This window comes from Marmota monax, unplaced genomic scaffold (genome assembly GCF_021218885.2).
Source record: "Marmota monax isolate L192 unplaced genomic scaffold, Marmota_monax_Labrador192_F-V1.1 WCK01_AAM20220418_F8-fsc00055, whole genome shotgun sequence".
NCBI lineage: Eukaryota > Metazoa > Chordata > Mammalia > Rodentia > Sciuridae > Marmota > Marmota monax.
Genome location: NW_026695205.1, coordinates 2,165,766 through 2,190,008, shown reverse-complemented (window position 1 = coordinate 2,190,008; position 24,243 = coordinate 2,165,766). Strand labels below are relative to the sequence as shown.

The following is a 24,243-nucleotide window of genomic DNA, read 5'->3' as shown; positions in this document are numbered from 1 at the left end:
CCTGTACTCCCAGCTACTCAGGAGGCAGGAGGATTACAAATTTGGGGCCAGTTTCAGCAACTTAGTGAGAACTTGTCTCAAAGTTCTAAAACGTAAAAAGGGCTGATGATATAGCTCAGTGGTACAGCACCCCAGGTTCAATCCCTGGTATTGCTAAAAGTAAAATTTAAAAAGGCTATGGGCTAAATGATTCCACTCACATGACATTCTGGAATAGGCAAAAGTATAAAGAAAGGAAACAGATCAGCAGTTGGCAGGGTCAGACTAAGAGGTAGGAAAAGGGGATGGATTACCACGGGGCACAAGGGAATCTTCTGGGGCAGTGGAGACTCTCTTTTCTGGAAGTGCTGGGGAAAGTGAACCCAGGGCACTACCACTGAGTCACATCCCCAGCCCTTTATTTTTCCTCTTGAGGCAGGGTCTCACGAAGTCACCCAGGCTAGGCTGGAATCTGTGATCCTCCTGCCTCAGCCACCTGAATAACTGGGATTACAGGCCTGAGCCACCATGCCTGGCAATGGAAATATTCCCGTATCTTGATTGTGATGGAGTGGCTACACGACTCTATTTATTTGCCAAAACCCAGAGAATCAGGTGCATTGACGAGTGCCTGTACTCCCAGATCAGGAGGCTGAGGCAAGAGGGTCGCTTAAGCCCAGGAGTTCAAGCCCAGTCTGGGCAACACAGTGAGACCCCATTTTAAAAAACAGGGCTGGGATGTAGTTCAGAGGTAGGGCATGTACCTTGCACAGGAGGCCCTGGGCCAATCCCGAGAACGGCCACAAACCTCGGAGAACTACATGTCTAAAAGGAGTGAATATACTATGTGCAAACTGTACCTCAATAAACTTGACTTTAAAAAGAAACCAGGCAATGTGTTATTAAACCCAAACATGAAGTTTTTAAAGCTAAGTGTCAGCCTGGATTCCTGAGAAAAGAACCCAATCCGAACTTATGCCCAGTGCTTCAGTGAGGCTGCAGTTCCCAGGAGCGAGGGGTAAAGGGAAGTCAATCAAGGGAAGAAAAGAACCACGAGGGGGCACGCTGCCCGTCCTGAAGTGGTGCAGCTTCAGAGGTCCTGGCTGTGGCTCTCATGGGACCTCTACCAAGAGACCACTGAAACAGACCCTGGGGGAGAAAGGTGAGCAACTTATCTCCGTCTTTCATTCATCAAAGTTTCCCCAGTGAGCAAACTCCCACATTTCTGGGCTGCGTTACCAGCCCTCACACACTTCTGGGGAAGCAGGGGCTTCGACAGGTCCATTTGGATCAAGCTGCAGCAGCCCCAGATAAGAACCCAGTGAAAGCCCTGCCTCTAGGATCAGGCCTCACTCCAGGCAAGCACGAGACAACCAGGGTTTTAAGAAGGTGCACCCTAGGGGAGGTGGTCTAGGCTATAGGACTGCAGGGAGCCACTGCAGGAGCTGTCCCCAAAGAAGTGACAAGCAGCCAAGCACCCAAAGCCTGGGATGGGGGACCAGCTGATATGGAGAGTTCCATAAAGGAGGTCTAGAATAAGAGGTGATAATATACCAACTGAATTAAAAGAGCTGTTTCGTTTTTAAGAACGTCATAGATACATAGAGAAAACTTGAAGCAAACAGTTTCTACCTATTAATTCTGTTCATGTGGTGATCTCACCTGACCTTCATAATAAACAAGTTAGATCTGTGAGGTTCAGGTGCTACATCAGGTCGAGATGTGTGTGGACAACCTCATACAGAAAACGCAACCTGCACATCTGCACAGGCATCCTCTGAACAGATCATGGGCCAATTCATAACACACTCCTCAAAGGCAGATACCACCCTTTAGAAAATACTAACTTCAAGTTCAAATCCAAAACCCAAAGACTATCACTCTAATCCTACCCTCTGGGTCGTCAATGCAAAAGTGTTATATAGTTCGGGGGAAAAAGAAAAAGCTCAATCCTGTATCTTATAATAATGACATCCTGTGCATTAAAACTTAGTGAATTCATTACATTCTTTTTTTAAATTTTTAAATTTTCATGTGTTTTAATTAGTTACACATGACAGTAGAATGCATTTATGTACTTTGATGTATCATACATAGATGGGATATAATTTCTCTTTTTCTGAGTATATGTATTGTAGCAACACATCGGTCACACAGTCATATATATACATAAAACAATAATGTCTGCTTCATTCTACTATCCTTCCTATCCCCACATCCCCTCCCCTCCTCTCCATTCCCCTCCCTTCACTTCCCTCTACCTAATCTAAGGTAATGCTATTCTTCTCCAAGGCCTCCTACCTTCTTGTAAATTAGCATCCACATATTAGAGAAAACATTCAGTCTTTGGTTTTTGGGGATTGGCTTATTTCACTTAGCATAATATTATCCAACTCCATCCATTTACTGGCAAATGCCATAATTTCATTATTCTTTAAAACTGAGTAATATTTCATTGCATATATATATCATATTTTCTTTACCCATTCATCTATTGAAGGACAACTAGGTTGGTTCCATGGTTTAACTATTGTGAATTGAGATGCTATAAACATTGATGTGGCCGCATCATTGTAGTATGCTGATTTTTAAGTCCTTTACGTATAAACCAGGGAGAGGGATAGCTGGGTCAGACAGAATCTCCTTACTGCTTTCCACAGTGGTTATCCAATTTGCAGTCCCACCAGCACATACACCAATAGCCCAGAATAGAGGACACAGAGACAAACCCACACAAATATTGTTATCTCGTTCTAGACAAAGGTGCCAAAAATATTCACTGGAGAAAAGATAGCCTTTTCAACAAATAGTGCTGGCAAAACTGGAAATCCATATGTAGCAAAATGAAATTAAACCTCTATCTCTCACCCTGTACAAAAATTAACTCAAAGTGGATCAAAGACTTAGGCACTAGAAAGAGACCCTGTGCCTAATAGATGAAAAGTAGGCCCAAATCTTCACCACGTCAGCTTAGGATCTGACTTCCTGAACAAGACCTCTAAAGCACAAGAAGTAAAATCAAGACTCAATATAAATGGAATGGATTCAAATTAAAAAGCTTCTTCTCAGTAAAGGAAACAATAATATGAGAGCCTACAGATTGGGAGAAAATCTTTACTGTACACACCTACAATGAATCATTCATCTCTAGGATATATAAAGAATGCAAAAAACTTAACACCAAAAAAAAAAAAAAAAACAAATAACCCAATCAATAAATGGACTAAGGAACTGAAGAAGAAATACAATTGATCAACAAATATATGAAAAAGTGTTCAAAATCTCTAGCAATTAGAGAAATGCAAATCAAAACTACACTAAGATTTCATCTCACTCCAGTCAGAATGGCAATCATCAAGAATACAGGCAACAATAAATGTTGGCAAGGATGTGGAGAAAAGGATACAATCATATATTGCTGTTCTTTCATATATATTGTCTTATTTAATCCTCATAAACACCCTGGGATTCAGGGTACATTACTGCCTATTACAGACAAGGAAAAAGATGTCCGATCTGCCCACAGCCAGCATCTGCACTCTGGTGGTGTGACCTCAGAGCTCAGTCATGCAGCAGAAATGTGGATTCCTGCAGGAACCTGGAAATACAGAGGTGCTGGCCACACCTGGCCCCACCTGTGTGGAGTTTATGCTTTACGGGAGAGATGCACATTGAATAAGTAACCACACACAGATGAAAGGGCAACAATGCTATGGATGTTCAGGGTGGCTTTGGCTATGGTGCCACCTCTGTGGTCACAGTAGTAAAAACTGTCAAGGTCAAATCTGCAAGACCACATATTTAGGAGAAAATAGAAGCCAGGAAGCACCAGAAAATACAAGCTAAGAAGAGCCAGCATTTCTGAGACTACATATATTTTGTAAGTTCAGTGATTATTTTTCAAGCCCAAACAGGTTCTTACAAATAACGTTTCCAGTATGTGAACGAATTTACATGAAAAAATATTACCCAGGCTTTAAAGTTCAGTGAAATTAATTATGCATTTATGTCATCATCTTCATTTTAAAAGAACAAAATACATAAACCCTAGTTCTGCTCAGGAAAATATAAGAGTCCTGATCATTTTAAATAAATATAGCTTTTTTGCATAGATAATTCTGTGATAGAAGGATAAACGTCATCCTACAGAATACACTTTGGAAGAAGTGACTTCACAGCATTCTTGAGAGAGTGTGACATGGCCGTAAAGAGCCCAGATTGGAGCATGAGGCCAGCAGGGCCTGGGTACCATCTCTGACACTTACTATGCATCATTGAGCAGATTTCTTAGCTTCTGTGAGTCTGATTTCTTCATCTGTAAAATGTGATAAAATGGTTCATACCTCAGAGAGCCCTTCTGAAGGTTAAATGAGATCATGCGTGCAAAGCGCTTAGCATATTATTACTGATTATTCCCCCAAGTAGTTTACATATTAAAAGAAATAGAAAAATAAGAAATAGCAAGCGGATGGTGTGCGAGTGAGATGTTTGAAATGTGCCCAGAAGCCTGGCTCCAAAGGCCACCGATGACGCTGAAGTTGAGGGAATGGAAGAGACTCAAAAGCCCCAGTGCAGAGCCCTCACAGGAGAGCCAAGGGCAGATGGGACAGGAGGCAAGTGATGATACAGCTAGCTCACATGACAGAGAGCTTCGGTGTGGACAATTAAAGTGACAGTCCACCCCCAGCCTTCTTTTCCCCTGTCTGAGCACCACTGAAACCACGTGAGTGGGGACAGGAGACAATTCACAGCAACACTCCTCTCCGCTGCCACCCTGCCTGCTTGTCCTTCCCCTCGACAACAGGTGTCTGCAGCCTCAGGTACGCCCAACCTCGGGCTACAGGTCACATGAAGATAAAAGCCACACGGCCCAAGGGACCTGGAAAGTATCCACAGTGGAGACTTTTCTTAAAAGAGAATTAAAAAAAAAAACGAGCTTTGCAGCTCTCCGGCCTTGGCGAGACGCAGCCCCTGGGCCCAGACAGCTCCAGTCCACACCTGCCCACTGCGTCCCTCTGTGGCTCCTGACCCCTGCTCCAAGAGCCACCAGCAACATCCTCCCCTTAATTCTAGAGCTGGGGAAACGGAAGCTCAAAAGAGTGAGGGACTAGTCCAGAGCGACGAGAGGAGCAAAGCAGAGCCAGAACCAGCCAGCTTCCTGATGGCCGCTCAGGTCCTCTTCACCAACACGCACTTTCTTTTTTGACTCACACATCGGAAAGATTAAAAAAGAAGTAAACTGAGTATGAAAATCAAAGGTGCCTCATCACAGGAGGAAAAAAAAAAAACATAAAACTCAGGTGTGGCACTGACCACTTGACCTCCACCGCATCTGCATTTAAACCAAACACCGGCTCCATCCACGCCGACTCGAGCTACCAGTTTTTTGAACATTAAAACAAATTAAGGCAAAAAGTAATAAAGACTTCACAGTGAATGCCTAACAGATCTGCAATCAGAACCACATTGCCAATGCATGCACGCAATTACACTTTGGAGGAAGCTGAAGCCACATTAATGAGACAGAGGGGGAAAGGAAAAAAAGGGAATGAATTGCCAAAAAAATGTAACTACAGTGACTAAGGGATGATGTAGAGTCCAAGGATGCCAGGCATGACTGAGTGTTCTGCTCACAGAACCCCAGCACAGATCATCTGGCTGTACTTTCAAAGCGTCTATATTTGAAAATCAAAGGTCGAGCGGAGTGCTCCCTTCTTAGGCTTGTGTGTATGGAGTTCAAGGTTCACATCAACACATGTAAATTATTTCCTAAAGCACTGTACCATTCCTGCATTTGAGACACCAGTGTACAGGTGAAGCACCTCGAAATTCAGTTTCACACTGTGCTGAGTTGACAGCCACCAACCCAGAAGACTGGCAGAAATCCTGTGGCCCAGAAGCCACGAAACCCACAATTCAGTGCCGTGTTTTCACCTGTTCAGTCCATAAAAGGAGCATCTACAGCATCCAGAGGTCAACTGGCCAGCAGTTCAGCACAGACTGTTTCCTGGCCTTAGCCTCATCTGAACCACATGCCCAAAGCAGTCTCACCTCCTCCAGCTTAAACACCGACCCCACATACGGTCGGATGCGCCCTTGCTGGCAGTACTGGAGGGCCGAGGACAGGCTCCTGGAGAAGACGGGAAAGTCCTGGTCTTGGTACCGACCCCAGTACAGGCCCATGGCAGAGATGTTCTTCAGGAGCAGCAGGTTAGCTGGCACGGAGGCGATGTTTCCTCCAGCAAATCCCAGCACCACGATCCTGCCCTCCCACGCCAGGCTGAGGGGCAAAAAAAGAACCATGAGATACAATGGCATCTGCCCCCATTAGGATGGCTACTGTAGGAAAAAATAACAACAACAAGTGTGGGGAGAATGTGGAGAAAACTGAAACCCTCACATACCATTGGTGGGATTATAAAACGTGCAAACGCTATAGAAAACAATATGAAGTTTCTTTGGAAAATTAAAAATAGGTGCAGAAATTCCACTTCTGGTATACATGCAGAAAAGTTAAAAGCAGGGTCTTTTTTTTTTCCCTTTTTTGGTACCAGGGATTGAACAGAGGGGCGCTTAACCACTGAACCACATCCCCAGCCCTTTTTCAAACATTTTATTTAGAAACAGGGTCTCACTAAGTTGCTGAGGCTGGCTTTGAACTTGTGATCCTCCTGCCTCAGTCTTCCAAGCTGCTGGATTACAGGCGTGCACCACCAATCCCAGCAAAAGCAGGGTCTTGAGATATTCACACACCTGTGTTCATAGCAGCACTATTCACAAATGCCAAGGCATGGAAACAAGCTAAGTATTGTTCCTTGACTGGTGAATGGATAAAGAAAATTTGGATATACATATAATGGAATTTTTTTTAATTTTTTTTTTAGCTGTAGTTGGACACAATACCTTTATTTTATTTATTTATTTTTATGTGGTGCTGAGGATCAAACCCAGGGCCTAGCACATGCTAAGCAAGCACTCTACTGCTGAGCCACAACCTCAGCTCCACATATAATGGAATATTATTTGACCTTCAAAAGGAAGGAAATCCTGTCACATGTTTAACTTGGTACCCTCTGGGACATTGTGCTGAGTGAATTAAGTCAGATTCAAAAAGACAAATACTATATGATCACCTAAACGAGATACCTGAAGTAGTCAAATTCATAAAAACAGAGAGTAGAATTGGGTTGCCAGGGTCTAGGGAGAGGAGGGAAGTGGAGAGTTGTTTAATGGGTGTAAGATTTCATATTTGCCAGACGAAAAGTTTTAGAGATCCATTGCAGAACAGTAAGAATGGACTTAACAACTGAACTGCACAAGAAGAAGAGGATAGGATGGGTAGATTTTATCTTATATGTTTCTTCACCCACAATTAAAAAAAAAAGGAGAATTAACACTGTCCACCGATCCCTAGAGACAAACCATAGAAGAAATGTCTCCAGGGCCTGGGGGAAGGGGAAAGAGGCAGTGCTGACTTAATGGGTCAGAGCCTGTGATGGGGGTCACAAACCCGGTGAGCACATATAGTTACAAGGAACTGTACACTTATAAATGGCTAAAATGCTAAGTATTAGATTATGTATATTTCATCACATTAAAGAAAAAAGCAACTTGTATTAAAGCCATGGCTGGGAACTTGCGTTGACCTTATAAGTTGGAAGACCAATCCTTTACTATCTTGGATTCCTCAGGAGAAAAACGTTTAAATAAGCCGTGAGCGAGATATTAGGGGACTACACTTTCACAAGGGGGCCCACTTTAGGATCAAGAATCTATTTAACCTCCTTGACTCGTTTGTGGGAGGAAATTGGGCAGAAGCAAATGTCCTCCCATGGGCTATACTTCAAGACCAGTTGAAGATTTTAAACTTAGAATCAGGATCAGAAATGAAAGATCACACTTTACACAACCACTTATTGTACGACTCTAGTCATGGTGCTTCTTTGATGAATTCCGAATAATTTACAAAAATTCACAAGTTTTCTACTCTCTGTTATAAAAAGTACCACGCAGTGTACACATGTTACACAACAGGCCATTAAAAACAACTTCTGTAAACATCTTTGCCTGTTTGCTCTTCTTCTTCAGAAGAGAAAGGGAAGCTATTGTCAAAACACAATTATCCGAAGCGGGGCATAATGGTGCACACCTGTAATCCCAGGGACTTGGGAGGCTGAGACAGGAGGATTGCAAGTCTGAGGCCAACCTGAGAAACTTAGCAAGACCCCGTCTCAAAATTTAAAAATAAGGCTGAGGGTGTAGCTTAGTGGCAGAGTGACCCTGATTACAAAGGGAAAAGAAGGGGGGGCTCATTTGGTCCACACTCTTCCTTCGCTTCCCCTCTAAACACAATACCAGGCACCATGCGGTGATCATCAACATGTACACTGCCCGCCTGTCTTCTGCAGGTAGGATAATCTCTCTGCTTCTGTTTCTTTAGCTTTAAACTGAAATAAGTCACAACATGATCTTTCCAGGATGACATGAGAAATAAAACCAGCACTCCCACAATACTCCAAACACTCTGGTTGAAAACACAATGAGAACTGGTATGGAAAACAACAGACTTAGCCCCACTAAGTCTCCAGTGTCATAATTTTTAATAGATCAAGGAAACATTCAGAAGAGCCTGTCCCTTGGTTCACCGTGAACTGGGCAAAGGGAACTGCCACCCTGGGATGCCAACCCTGAACATGGCCTCCTCTGGGACCCTCCACATTCACGCACATGCAGTAGTTAGTGGGGCCCACGGAGCGGAATTCACACATGTATAATTTCTAAAGCACTTGATGTTGCCAACTTGAGAGTCTGCAGTCATTTTTTGGATATTTTCCAGTTGGGTATTTTGTTTTCTGCTATATTTAAGATTTCCTGATTTTCTCTGCTTCTCTTCCCCGTCACCCACTCACTCGGCTATTCTCGTTGATGCTGACGCCTGAGGGGAGAAGCCAACAGCACAAACCACAGAGGAGCAAGGCCAGGAGGAAGACAGGTGTGGAAGGGTCAGCTCAGGCCCCTCTGGGTGGACCACTGCACGCACCCACCTGCGGAGGGCCTCCAGGAAGACCTCTCCTCCCACCATGTCGATGGCCACGTCCACCCCACGGCTGCCCGCCAGCCGCCTCACGGCCTCCTTCAGGCTGCCCTGGCTGTAGTTCACGCTGCCCTGCGCGCCCCTCTGCACCGCCAGCTTGCACTTGTCATCGCTTCCGGCCGCAGCGATTACCTACACAAAGAACACAAGGTTTAGGATGGTCAGAACATGCTCCAGGAGGAGCACACCCCATCTCCCCAGCCCGCGGCCAAGGTGCTAGTCACGGACACCAGTACCAGCTTGCTGTCCAAGCATCGGCCCGAATCCACGTGAGGCCCAACAAATGCATTGTTCCCTAGGCCCCTCCATGCCCCACCGGCCATGAGGTCCATCTGGAACCCAACAGTTCTAGGTGGGAGGTGGCTCTAAAGACACTCCAAAAGTTCTCTCCAACTGCCAATGAAAGCCACCGTTTACAGAGCACCCACCACGAGTCAGGTCCCAAAGATACAAGTGGGACACCAAGCTCCGTCAAGGGGACAAGGTCCAGCAGTGTGCTGGGGCGGGACACAGGGCTCCAGAAGTAAAAACAAGAGGTATCCAATCTAGACTAGATCAGGAAAGGCTTCCCAGAGGGTAAATCATGATTTGGTGGAAGGATCCTGAAGTCAGAACTTGGTTCAAATCCTGGCTTTGCCACTTACTAGCCGTGTCACCCGGGGCAAATTACTGAGAACTAACATACTGTGTCACCATTTGTCAAGCACCATTCCAAATGATTAACATAAATTAATAACTCATTTAATCACAATAGCCCCAAGGAAATGCTATTAATATCCCTGTTATGGACAGAAGCAAAGGAAGGGAAAGGAGCTGAGGAAGGTCACACACCAACAGGAGGCAGAACTGGGATCCGCGCCCAGGGAACCGTCTCCAGAGTCCTCACATCTAACCTGTGCAGCCTGTCTGCTTCTCCGGGTCTCAGTTACTGCATGGGTTTTTTTTTTTTTCTTTCAAAGACTTATTTTTAAAATTAAATGGAACATTGTGTATAAGGCACTTGGAAAACAAAGTGTGAGATAAATCGTATCTATTGTTACATGCAGGCAACCACGTATTCTTCTTAGGACTCAGAAGAACTTTATGGAGGAAGTATAATTACTTCACTCTATGGGCAGAAACAGGGACTCAGGGAGGTTCAACAATCAAGCAGGGTCATCCAGGAAGAAGATGGTAGAACAACAATTCAAAGTCAGGCCTTTCTTCAAAGCCCAGGCTTCCTACTCCATCATCCTAGGAGAAAACGGTGCATAAGGCCCAACATGGACAGCCAAGATGGCTGAGGGCCCTTTGCAGGAATTCCAAAAGAGCTGCAAATAGTCAAGCATCAGCTACAGGTGCCTCATCAGTGAGCAAGGCCACCAGCCTGACTACCTCGCCCTCCAAGTAATGCCCAGGACCTGCACAAACACCCCAAGAATATGGATGCCCTTAAAGAATTCCAAACTCACCTGTAACTATTTGAAACTAGAAGCTACCCTCAAAAGTTCCCTGGTAGTCTCTCAAAATAGCACAGTTCACTGGGGGGGCTAGACTAGGGTCAAGCACCTGATTTCCATCCCAAGACTCTCACTGGGACTCCATGACACCTGCAGTGAATTCTTTTCTCTCTTGGTGGCTCTTTCTCTTCATCTGTGAAACAGGGATAATAAACACTTATATTGTCTATCTCTCTGGGGTTTGCGAGGGTCAAGGGTAAGACAATTGCTACAGAGGCACTCTGGGTGCATATGAAATGCTGTGGATGGAAGGTGTTATCAAAGCAACCTCTTCCAAGCAGGTGGTGTGGTAACATTGCTTTTACTTTTATTTTTGCTTACTTCTGTTTAGAACCATTCTTGCTGTGAAAGAAAATATAGCTCAGATTGATTTCAATATCTGAATTAAATCAATTTTTTTCTACTTAATCTCTCAGAACTATTTGAGACAAATGGTACAATTTTATCTTCCTAGAAATGTTAAATCTTCGATGACTCTAGACAACGAGACTAATTATGGTCTCTCCCCTAAGAGGAGCTAAACACCCTTCATGCTCACACAGGATGTGTTCACATTTCAAGAAGAGCCTCCTAGTATCCAAGATTGCTCTCCAGATTCACAGGTCCTTCCCAAAGTAACTTCACAGGAAAGGAGACACACCACCTGAAGAAGCTCCAGTCCAATCCAATTACTTCCAAATTTGACTGTCTAACTGCTACCTCAATATTCCAATCACATGCTCCACAGGAGCCTTGCACTCAACACATCCAAACTGAACTCCCCATTTCCTTGTTCTCAATTCCTTTTGTGGCAACCCCACACGCTAACCTACTTTGCTCCTTCCCACTTTATGCCTAATAATATTTCTTATTAGACATTCATTAGGGTTCATTTTTAAAAGATTCTTAATGACAGGCCACACCTTCAAATAGGAGCACTGCACGTGTAATTCTCAATATTCCCACAATTATTTTATAAAAGAGGAAACGGATGCTATTAAGAGCTGGAATGAGAACCTCCAGGGGGCTGGCCACCTTTGAAAGCTTTTGTTCTTTGACTACTTGGATGCTCTCTAGTCACCAATCTATTTTTTTCCCACTTGAGTACGACTCACTTCATGGCCTCCACTGCCTGGATTATTCCAGGAGCCCACCCTGCTCCCTGCCTCCATTACCTCTGACCTCGTCCCATCCCTCCTCCCCATGGCTACCAAGTAAAATGCAAAGATGATCCTGTCGCTTCCTTACCTGAAATTCTCAATAGCTTCCAACCGCTTCCAATAAACATTCAAAGTTTTCAGTTCTGTGCTAGCTCAGACCTCCTCTCTGCCCACGTTGCTAGAGTCACCTTCCACCACTCCACCCCAAGTCCTTAGTTTGCGATTCTCTAAAATGCATGGTGCCAGTTCCTACTTCTTGGTCTTCTAAAAATGTCCCCCACCACTAGAATAAGGCTCTTCCTCCATTCTTCCTCTATTCAACTGCTGCCAGTCCTCTGGAAGTTGTCTTAAATGTCTCCCTCCTCCAAAAAGCACTCTTTCTCTGATACCCGCAGCCTCAGAGAGATGCCCCTATAGAAACTGGATTCCTTCCTTCATTCTTTTCTCGATTCATTCATTGTTCATTCATTCAAAAAATAGTTCTTGAATGCTTACCAAGTTCCAGGTACCACATGAGGTACTAGTGCACAGTGATGAACCACACCGACACTTCCCTGCCTTCATGGGGTTACAGTCCGATAGGAAGAGACATTAATCCAATAACATGAGAAAAGGTAACCATGCAGTGAGGTGTGTATGAAGAAAGAGAAGTGCAGGGTGTAGTGAGATCACAAACAGTGGGGACAGGAGCCTGACCCAGCCTGACGACACAGAATACTTCTCTGAAAAGATAACACATGAGTTTAGATCTGAATTGCAGGGGGAGGCGGTTCAGAGAATGACAGGTGGAGAAGATAGCATCTGCAAGGCAGCCCTCCCCGGGTTCCAGTAACTGAAAGGACAAGCAATGTACTACTAGGCTGCTCACCAGGCTAAGCAAACAGATGGCCAGACCCCACTCCCAGTTGCTTTATCTCCTCAGTGCACTGCATATGATTTTTAACAAGTTAAGGAATATATCCCATGTCTAAAACTGAAGGTAGGTTTTTTCATTTTGTTTAATTTTGGTTTTGATTTTTATTTATTATTTATTTTTTAGTTGTAGTTGGACACAATACCCTTATTTATTTTTATGTGGTGCTGAGGATCAAATCCAGGGCGCACGCACATGCTAGGCGAGCGCTCTACCACTGAGCCACAACCCCAGCCCTGTTTTGTTTTGTTTTAAAGTAGAGACTCCAAACATGTAAATACCTTGGCTTGAAGAACATTTGTTGCCACATCTATCACTGCAAGGCCCGTGGCTCCAGCTGCTGCCGTTACTAAAACAGTTTCTCTGTGCCAAAGAAAGATGAAAGTTACTACAGATACCTTCAAGACTCGTCCAGTAATGACTTCAGGAACATTCTGGAACTAAATATTTTAAAGCAAGAACATTAAGAGAGCATTTCATTCAAACCTTCCTGTACATATGTTCCCCAGTCTTGAGGGGTGGATTACGTATGTGACTTTTAGATCAGTGCTAATCTGATCCAGTTCTGAAGATTCCCCAGGAAAAAGATTCCCCAATCTCTCTAGGTCGCCTCCTCAACTCCTGTCAGGGGCAACTGCTCGTTTGAGCAACCAGTCCAATATATGCTTCAGAAACTCTGCCCTGAAATCATGATCCTACTAAACACTGCCCAATTTGATGATGGTCAAGTCATGGCGACCACTCACCTGGACCCACCAGTCAGAAGCAATTCTGAGGGTCAGCTCTCTGAAAAGATCAAGAGGCAGTGTCCCAGGTAACACCAGAAATTTCAGCACCGGAGTCTAAAACACTCCACTTGGCACACACCACCGAGCCTTACACCCCACAGGCCTCCAGTAAACCCCTGTGAAGTGAGTTTAAACAAACCAACTCTCCCAATTCTAAGGTTTTCTAGGAAGTACTCTTAAACTCAGGTTTAAGAAAGCTGTGCTTCCAAATTCATACGGGCCAAGTTCACCATCTACCATTCCCTCTCAAAATGATGCCCTCACAGTCACCATACCACAGTGTCCAGTGGTTACCTCCTTTGGCCTTTTCCTCGGCCAAAGTGAAGATGAGCTGAAGGAAAGGGAGAAAAAAGGAAAGAAGGGGCAGGAAGGAGAGAGAAGGGAAGGGACTGGGGAAGGTCTTACTGGGCACTTCTAGGATCAGGGAAGGGTACAACCCAACCCCCTACTGGCTTCATAGTCCTTACCTAGGCTGGGTATGGGCCCGATGCTCTAGAGCCAAAATAGCAGTGCCATAAGACACAGGTAGGACGGCAGCTTCTTGTAGGGAGACCTTTTCTGGAACCCGCCACAAGGTCTATAAAGAGATAACAGTGGCTTAGGGATTAGGCACATGTACCTGCAAAGGCTACTCAGGAAATACTGTGGTTTGAGTGACTGACTTGAAATGGGAATAACCAGTGGAAGTCAAGACCAGAGTCCAGGACTTGGGTGCATCAGACCTCAAAACCCTAAGGCTGGCCTCTGGCTCAAAAAGAACCAATTTATGGAGAACAGACCACAACTCGCTGTACTGTAAGAGGTGAATTGTACGGTACATAAATTTCACCTCAACAAAGCCACGGCGGGGGATCGTGTACTGTGCACCATTTGGGGGCACAGCCCACATCTTGCTCCACCACACAAGGCCACCATGGCTGGCTGCATTCCCAGGGCTATCTCTTTCATAAGCTTTGTTGGGGGAAGAAGCCAATGCGCCCAACCAGTTTTTCTACCAAAACTACCTATGTTCCAACTGGACTGCCAGCCAATTGCTCAGGCACTCCAGAAACAAAGTGCCCTTCTTCATGAAAACACTCCACACAAACAAAGCTCTGTGCAAAGGTTGTCAAACCAATAAAGAGAAGGGATTTAGCACTGCAGGAAAAAAAAAAAAGTAGTTGGCTGAGAAACAAGAAATGGGGAGTGAGGAAGAAGAGGAATGAGGGAGGGGTGGAAATTAAAGGAAACAAAGGAGGAAAACCCTCCAAGCATTGATCTGGAGAGAGGGCTACCTTCTGGTCAGCGATGCATTCTTCAGCCATCCCATTAAAGCCACTCACACCAATGACTCGATCTCCCTGAACGGAAAACAACAACAGGGTATGTTCAAATGCATGGCCTTACATTCACCTCTTCCTGAATCAGTCAAGGTATAAAAGAAAAATGCCCATCTCTGGCCCACAAGACATAGGCTAGCCTTCCTATCTATTCAGAGTTAATGTTTAGTAAATAAAACAACAGCTCTCTCAATGCTGCCACCCAGTTTCCAAGCCAATCTGAGCATATTCTGGACAAGAATGGGGTATGGTAAGGAAAAGGTGGGTATGAATTAGAATCCCCGTGTGAACGTCTATCACGTGAGGCTCAAACTTGAGAATTCATAATGAAGAGTTTAATGAAGCCAGAAACTTCCACCCAACTCCTTCCCCCCAGTTCAGAACTCTCTCTATTTTCTTATAGTGTCTGCTGACAAAGGCCAGGAGAAGCAAGACCTTTGGGGCACAAATGAGATTAGCACATTTCTCATAGCTACATACACAGTCGATTCTCTGGATTTCAACTCATTTACCTCTTTCACTGAGCTGACATCCGCGCCTGTCTCCAGTACTGTCCCAGAAAACTCCATTCCTAAAACATGGTTGAAAGATTAGATTATCTGTAAAACTCAGCCCCATGGCAATGAGAAGACCTTGATTATCAGGCCATCCATCAGCTTTTAGGAACTGATAAGGTCTTAAGTACCATTACTTTTACCTAGCAGTGTGAAAAGCATACTCAAAGCACAGGAAAGTGAGCATAAGATGTCATTGTCACACCCTGGAAACCTGTGGCAGTCCCAGGCTTGACTGTGATGTGTAAAGCACAGAGTGTCAATATCACAGGTACACAGCAACTTTTGACCCTGATCACTGGGGCCTTAGGCTCCTAGAGCTCCCAGTTACCGTGTTTATCATATCTTATTTATCTGTTTCTACGTCTCCTTTGCTGGTGTGTGGCCCTCCAGGACATGAACTGTTTATTCAGACAGTACTGGCTCAACTGGATGAATCAGGGTTGCGTGACCTTTCTTCTCCCACATCTGATATTTCTGAATTTAATGATCATGCATTTCCTACCTGACCTGCCAGGAAATAACTCAATTGTATATGACATCTTTCCCCTATTCAGCATTTTAGCTAATACAAACAAAAGGAAATGGTTCCAAATGTTAAGGCAAAATCCAATACCTTCAGACCAAAACATGGCAACTATTTTGCAATCACTGAACTCTCAATAATATGTATATACATAAGATATAATGTAAATATGCTAAGCTCTATCTGTATCTCTTTAAAGCAACTTGAATAACAAAAATCAGTCATTGTCCATGATCTAGAAGTAATGAGATTGGGAATCGTGAAAATCAGACACTGGGTCACTAAACAGGGTAAACTGTTTTTCTTCTTTTTGATCCTCTCGCATTAGGTTTCACTAGGCGTGTGCTTGTGAGACTGAAAGTCTTAGATGCTTGTGATGGTTCAATGAAAAAACAAGAGGCACTGTCAAGGAAGGAATGAGCATGATGAGGGGATCGATGTTTCTCATGAGCAGAATTCTGGTGGACATAATGACGTGTAAACATTTATCTGTTCATTTATTCATTTTAAAGTTTTTACTGAGCATCTACTCTGAGCCAGGTACACAATGGTCCCTAAGCTAGGGACACAATGTTGAGCAAGACAGATATAGAAACTACCCTGCGGGGGTGGGGGTTACACTCTAGTGGTTTTAGCAATGATGCTGACTTATCTTAACAGAAACCTCGCCAAGGACAGGCAAACACCACAAGAGCAGTGTCTGGGAAGATGCATGGGGTTCTGAAAACCCTCGGAATCTTCTTTTCTTGAAGCAGCAGTCACCTGGTCCCCCATACTCACCAGGTGTGAAGGGAAGAGGGGGCTTCTCCTGATATTGGCCACGACAGACCAAAATGTCAGCAAAGTTGACTCCACAGAAATGGACCTCAACTCTGACCTGCAAAGGGAACAGAGCAGCAAAACAGAGCAGGACACATTCTGGAGACAAAGTTCACTTGATTATTCAAACAGATTTACTGAAGAAATAAAAGCCGTATGCAGGCACTGAGCCAGAGGACAATCACGAGGCGAGGCGAAACAGACAAGTTTCTGCCTTCAGGGAGCAAAAAGGACAGTAAAGAAGACATGAAGATGATATTGTTATATTGTGTGCATGTAAGAATATGTAACAACAAATCCCACCATCAAGTACAACTATAATTCACTCATTTAAAATGTGGGAAAAAAACATATGAGACAAAATCATAATGAAGCCATATGTCAAATCATAACTCAACACAAAGTGTTAAAAGGAATAATATGTAATGCTGAGAAAGTCTATACTGGCAGGATTTGATTTCTTGGGGAAGTCAAGAAAATTTTTAAAAATAATCCTTGAGCTAATTAACAACTCAGAGTTAACTGTTCAAAGCAGGAGGAAAAAAGGTTGGCAAAACAAAAGCAATGACATGTGCCAAAGGCCCTGCATCAGAGACAAAAAACAGCAAGCTTAGAGCACAAAGAGTTGGAGGGAAGCATAGAGAGGGAAGAAAAAGGAAGAGAGAAAAAAGACCACACCACACAAATGTTTGAAGGTTTATATTGAGGATTTTGGCCTTCATTCTAAGAGCAGCAGAAAACCATTAAAATGTCTAAATAGAAAATTAACATGACAGACCATTCTATCATGTCAGAATCTGGAATCCTGGAGGCTGGCCTACACACACCCCCTCCTGTCTTCTATGGCAGCCCCATAACTGAGGCAGAACTACAGTGGTGAGCCAGTGGTTCTGGGCCACCAGCATCAGCATCACCTGGAAACCTGTCAGAAATTCCTATTCTTAGGCCCCATCCCAGATCCTGCCAAAGCAGAGACTCTGGAGACAAAGCCCAGCAATCTGTTTTAACAAGCCCCAGGTGGTTCCGATGCACCCTGGAGAACTACTGTGGTAGGCAACACATCCCTACAGGGGTTGGAAACGGAGGAGGAAATGAAGGCTGAGACACCAAATCAATATGTATCTGTGTGTTTAAATTTAGCACAGAGGTTGCCCTATTGGTGAGAAGACATTTTTATCTACAAAAGAAAAAAAATTCATTCATTCAGCAATCTAAGCATCTGTCACATGCCAAGCACCAATCTACAGTAAAGAGATTTAATGGTGGATAAAAATAACATAATTTCAGGTCTCATGAGCTAATGCCTTACAAAGTAATGTCTGGACAAATAGAACAAAGGAACCCAGCCCTCAGCCTGCACACACTGCGGGCATGACACATTAGTTATTGACAAGCATCCTGCACACGTGCTCCTCAAAGCCACTCCACATTGATCTGAGACTGACCCAAGGATGAGCTCTCTCAGCATGAGAATCCCAGGAAGCAGTCTGGCTGCCATCTCCGGCTCCTCCAAATAATCCATTTAGCCGCAGGCTCCACCTTAGAGTCGCTTCAGCCCTGCAGCTGCCTTTCTCCCTCACACTTGTGGTCCCCAGACACTGAGGCTCACCACTGGTTTCCCCCTGGCACAGATTCTCATGCTCCACAGTAGTAACATTATGTTACCAGAATGGCCAACAGGCAAGGCCAAAGAGACTTCCACATTTCAGTGAAACTGCCCTCTGGCCTTAACTAATCCATCCCAAATTACTGCAGTACCCCAGAGAGGAGCGTAAGGGTTTGGGGTAGATGGAAGGGCAGTTAATTTGACAGGACACTGAAAAGGAACAAAGGACAAGAGAGGGTCCGTTTATCTGTTACATCAGTAACTGGCAGGTGTTTGTGCAGTCGTGTGCAAATCAGTTTTCTGTTTCTAAGGAAACAGATGTGGAATCTTCAGAAAGAGGCCTACACGAGTGTGCTGGGGAACAATCTTCCTTAGCGCTTTGACCCTTTCGTGAACCTTGCAGGGGCTTGACCTTCTAGCCCTGGGACCAAGTTGCGCTGCAGTCTCTCGGTCGCCCCCTAGCTTGGGACCTGGGAACCTGACTCAGGCAGGACGCTTGCCGTGGGTCACGGGGGCCCAGGGACTGGCCAGCCACCCTACCTCGTGGGGTCGGACAGGGCGGCGGGCCACCTCTTCAATGGCCAGAGGCTGCTTCAGCTCGGCGCAAAGCGCGGCGCGGTAGTGCCGGCCACAGCCCTGCCCAGCTCTCCTGCATCAGGGAACAGGGGCTGGTCACTCAGGCCGCCCTCGGGCGCACCCCGGGGCTGCCTGTAGGGTGGGGGAGTCAGCATGGCACCTGCAGAGCCACGTCCGAGGGAGTGACCGTCTGCAAAGCAGCGCCGCCATGGCCGGCAGACTGGACGCTAGAGGGAGTGGCCAGAGCGCTGCAGGAAGACCGGACACTGCGGCCACGCCCCGCCCCGGGAGCGGAAGGCGTCCGGGACACGCCCCGCGCCCGCCGGGACTCTAGCGGGCGGGGCGGTGGCCGCGGCTCTGCAGCTCTCCGCTTGTAGCTGGGGCGTCCTAGTCCCTTCTTCCCCCAGGCCTCCCTGAACTTGGAGCCCGCCAGAGGGGAAAATGGAAAAAAACGAGCAAAAGAGTTAGATCATCCTTCGTTGTCATTTTCGTAGATTTGGGAGAATTTTAAAATCACATTTGGCAACAGTCAATTAGCGGTTCTTGGGTCCTCTGCACGAAAGAAATCCCAAATTCACAGCTGCGCGCGCTGCCCCACGCCCGTGATCCCAATTACGGGGATTGCTGAGGTTGAAGCAGAAGGACTGCAATTTTGAGGCCAGTCTCAGCAGTTTAGCGAGATTCTGTCTCAAAAATAAAATTTAAAAAAGGGGTGAGGATGTAGCTCAGAGACAGAACACTTTTCGTTGATTCTCCAGTATCACAGAAGATAATAGGAAACTCTGAATTCATAGGTAAAGTCTTTGATGTTTGCATTCGAACACCTTGCTAGGGTTCAGTTCTTGTTACTAATTTTCTCACACAGGATCAATTACACTAAAACTTAACTGTTACTAATGATCAGATATTGAATAAACCTACACAAATTCAAAGAGTATTACCAATGAATGTCAGGCTAAAATCTAGAGATTTTCACGTTCCCAAAGCTTATATTACGTCTGCACTTAGTAGACGCTCGGTAAATATTGATTCAGTGACCACCTAGATGAAGAGGCACACTCTTGGAGAACTAAAACATAAAAGCATTATCTGTGAAATATTAAAATTAAGTGGACCTCTAACAGTAATCAACTATTTATATATTAGCAATATATAAAAGGCACATGCTTATCACTAGACTGTAGCATTTAAAGATAATAACAAGTCTTTAAAAGACATCTGGTCAAAGGGTTTATGGATCTTAGGTTCAGGTTCAAATCCAGCTTTCTATCTATTTGTGTGGTTTTGTCATTGACCCTTGGTGGTTGTTTTTTTTTTTTTTGGGGGGGGGACCAGGGGTACTGGTGATTGAACCCAGGATTTGCTTTACCACTTAACTACATTCCTAGCCCTTTATATTTTTTATCTGGAGACAAGGTCTTGCTACATTGTTAAGACTGGCCTTGAACTTGGGATCCTCCCAAGCTGCTGGATTTCCGGACATATGCAATAGCATCTGGCTACCCTTTGTGACTCTTGATGACCTCAGTAACTCTTCCATCAAAAGGATGCACTGGGGTTGTAGCTCAGTGGTACAGCGCTTGCCTCAAATGCATGAGGCCCTGGGTTTGGTCCCCAGCACCACATAAAAAATAAGTAAACAAATAAAACTAATGTGTCCATCTACAACTAAAAAAAATTAAAGAAAAAGGATGCACTGGGAAGGCATGATCAGGAATGGAATAAAGGAAAAAGTGGAGATCACAAATGAAGTAGAAATGACTTCCAAAGATTATGGCCTAAAGGCTTTGAGGGCAGCGAATCTAAGAGCAAGTACCCACTTTGGTTATATAGTAGGAGTTATTTTTATTTTAAAAGCACTCCCAGGGAATTTGAGGAGTCATTTTAACCCCCGCTGCAAGAGAAAAGAAACAGTGACTAGAAGGTGAGATGAAAAACACTTCAGTTCACAATTCAACATGAAAGCATTCTCATTTTGTAAACTGTTAATCATTAAGCACCTGAAATGAAACCAGGGAGTTGGGTTTGTGGCTCAGAACCCTTTCCTAGCACACCTGAGGCCTTGGGTTCCATCCACAGCATGATAGAATGAAAAATCAGGAATAATGGAGACATACTAACACTGTCAAATCAAAATGAACATCCTTGGGTTGGGGTGTAGCTCAGTGGCCAAGCACCTGCCTAGCATATGTGAGGCCCTGAGTTCAGAACCTAAGGCCCCAGCATTCTGGTATCCAAACAATGAGCAACAAGAAATCTCAACTTTATAACCTATGAAACTACAGTTGATTGTTCTAAGAATGAAATGAGTTGTTACTTATGGAAAGTGTTTTGTGAAATATTTAGATATATTAACATCTTATTAAGGTATTAATATAAGGATAAAGCAAGAATATTTAATTGAGCTCCTTAAAAGCAGCAACTATTTCTTAATCTCCTGTATGTTTATAGTATTTGCATAATACCTGACACTTTTAGGCATTTAATAGATATTCTCTCATGAAGTGTTAATGAGTGCTCAGTTACCTAGTATTAATTTTCCAGATAATTGGAGGTATCTTTAAGCATCAAGTCTTTTATTTTTAATTAAATGTTTTTATAGAAAAACATTATGATTTTTCAGAATAAACTTTTCATTCTCTGGGAATGTGAAAGATCAATAAGTGTGGAGAAAAAAATCAATCAATACTTCATTCTACATTTATGAAAATATCTGAAGAACATAGTAAAAATCCCTTTAAAAAGGATCTTGAAGGGAGATGAAAGTATTTTAGGTAATTGAGGTGATTTAAGCATTTATATGCAAAATAAATTTCACAGTTTCAAAGAGCAGTCCAAGGCAAGTGACAAGGTATTTAACAGTAGTTGCTATAGTAGCAAAAGAAATATTTAGCTTATCCATCAAAGTGCTGTCACCACACCTGACTGCCTACTTTTGGTCATTGTTCCCGGCTATTTGGTTTCATTGAGGGATGGAAAGTGGAGACAGAACAAATAAAATTTGAATTCTGGAAGGAACTAAGCTCAAGCAGCTACATCAGGACTGATCAGTTCTCTGGAAAAGAAAAAAAAGTGAAAAGGGATCAATAGCCGCCCTGCAAACCAGCTTGAGGGCTCATTAAGGAAGTAAAAGAGTAACAGATGAGTCTTCCTTCTGGTACAACTCACATGGAGAGATAATATTTAACATCATAGAAGCTGCTGGAGGGCGGAGGGTGGAGAAGCCAGCCAAAGCTGAATACACAAACAGCTATGTTTTCACAGAATAGTAGACAAACGACACACAAACAATATAAGCACCATACAGAACCGCACTGGGAATGTGCACGTATCCTCTACCATTAAATCCTTCCCCAGTAGAAGCTCAGCTCCTTCAGAAGAGAAGCTATCTCCATAGCCTCCCAGTTCACCATGGAGTCTAGCACACAGCAGGTACTCAGTAGTGGTTAGGAAGGTTAGGAAGCAAGGAGCCCTAAAAACTGTAGAGGAGAGGTGTCAGTGCAACGTAACTATCCAAAGCCACAAATCCAGAAAACTGTTGAGGTTTCTTACACTTATTTCCTTAAATTTACCGTCACTGAGCATAATCTGATCTTCCTTTGATCTAAGTCAGTATTGCCATTAGAGGCAATATTTTTTTTTTAACTTCAGAGACATTTTAGCCATTGATCTACATAATAACGCATATTGACCACCTTCTCCATTCCAGGAACCGTAAGATTTGCTATGAGTCATTTGTTCCAATAGTCATGGAGTCAGAATTTCTGAGTTGGGATGGATCTTCAAGATCATCTAGTCAAAGTGGTTCATTTAAAAAGAAAGGAAGGAAGGAAGGAAAAGAAAAGGCAAAGGCTCAGAGAGAGAGAGAAGAGGAAGTGGGGCGGGGGTTGCCCAAGATCAAGCTGCTAGATGGTAGCAAGTGTGGCATTAGATTAATTAATATTGGACTTTTTTTAAATTTTTAGTTCCCTGCTCTTTCTACCATGCTTGTTGGATCTCACTCCTCGGCAGCGTACACAAGAATAATATTTCATGTTTTCATAGTGTTTCACAGGTTTCAAATCACTGTCACTAAATTCCTTCATCCTGCTAATGATGAGAATAATAATAATTGTCATCACAACTAGCACCTGTGGTTACTTATAACAAGCCGGTTAGTTACGGAGTACTTTTGCATGATTTCTTTAATCCTTTCAAAGGTCCTATAACTAGGATACTATTTTTTTCACCCTCTTATAGATCAGGAATATACGCTTAAGGACGTTAAGTAACTTGCCGAAGGCCACACAGCTAGGAAATGGATCAGTTTAGCATCATCCTAATTGCCTGGTGCCAGAGCTCCTCCAACAGTATCCGGCCGCCCACTGTGCTTCCCTCACAAATGCCCTCTGGAGCAGACAAAGAAGATATTATACAATACATTTTAAAGCCTTTCTTTGCTTGTAGGTTCAAGCTTAATTTTATGGGAATTTTACAGTCACTCATGCCTAGAAAATAGATTAATTCCCTGAAGGAGAGAATGGAGAAAGCCGTCTCCAGGGAGGCTCCCAGTGAAGGGACAAGGGCAGGAAGAGATGCTAACACATAATTAGGAGCTCCTGACCCATTCCATACAGCCATGAGCCTGAAAGTGCATTGATTTCACTTAAATTTAAAGTATATTATATGAGATTAAAAATGTGATTATGTAAAGTAGTTTTCACATATGCACACGCACACAAATATGATTTTAATGAACCAATATGCTGACTCGGTTGCCTGGTTACTAGCTGTCACTTATGCAGGTACCAGCAGGCATTTGGAGCTAAAATTCTGGCACCCAGATGGGACAATTTGGAAACGGTGGTGACCTGGGGAATGGCTGTGGTGGCCCTAAAGCTAACCACCAGTATTTGATGCAGGAAACTATTTTCTACTTTGAACCTTCATTATGGAACCAGTTAACAAATCCCTAAGCATTCTGGCAACTTTATGAACCCTTTCCAGCTCTCACCTCCCCCAGAGGGAACAAATTCTTCCCTTCCATATGTCCCCAAGAGAACTTTATACAAACCTGTATTAGCTCACTAATTGTTCAGGTAGCATTCATCTGTTTCTCTATCTCCACAGCTAAGCTGTGAGCATCATGGATGACTCTGAGGATAGCATAGCAAAGCAAAAGGAATTTGGGCTGCAGAATCAGATATACCTACATTCAAGCCCTGGCTTAGCTACCTATTCTTGTGATCTTGGGAAAGTTATTTCTGAGAACCTCCATTTCCTCATCTGTAAAACAGGCATAGTAATCCCATCTTGGTTGGTGGTGGTGAGGACTAATCTAGGTGAGCAAATACATGGCACACTCAAAATAGCAGCTATTAGTAAAAAGACACAGTCCTTCCCTACCCTGAACTTCTTCCTGTCTAGCAAAGCAAGGCATGTGGAAACAGGC

General features: G+C 44.0%; 1 protein-coding gene across 1 annotated transcript in view; it reads right to left on the bottom strand.

The window, feature by feature from the left end:
- Positions 1–19,083, bottom strand: part of LOC124083441 (quinone oxidoreductase-like protein 2) — a 29,213-nt gene extending 10,130 nt beyond the window's left edge. Inside the window, exons 1-9 of the mRNA XM_046430109.1 lie at positions 18,973–19,083; positions 18,777–18,885; positions 16,592–16,688; positions 15,244–15,302; positions 14,687–14,752; positions 13,880–13,989; positions 12,906–12,987; positions 9,024–9,205; positions 6,031–6,259 (exon numbers count right to left, since the gene is read on the bottom strand). Coding sequence (XP_046286065.1) covers positions 6,031–6,259; positions 9,024–9,205; positions 12,906–12,987; positions 13,880–13,989; positions 14,687–14,752; positions 15,244–15,302; positions 16,592–16,688; positions 18,777–18,885; positions 18,973–19,022 — 984 coding nt within the window. The 5' untranslated portion in view covers positions 19,023–19,083. The remainder of the gene's footprint in view (positions 1–6,030; positions 6,260–9,023; positions 9,206–12,905; positions 12,988–13,879; positions 13,990–14,686; positions 14,753–15,243; positions 15,303–16,591; positions 16,689–18,776; positions 18,886–18,972) is intronic.
- Between the last annotated feature and the right edge of the window lie 5,160 nt (positions 19,084–24,243).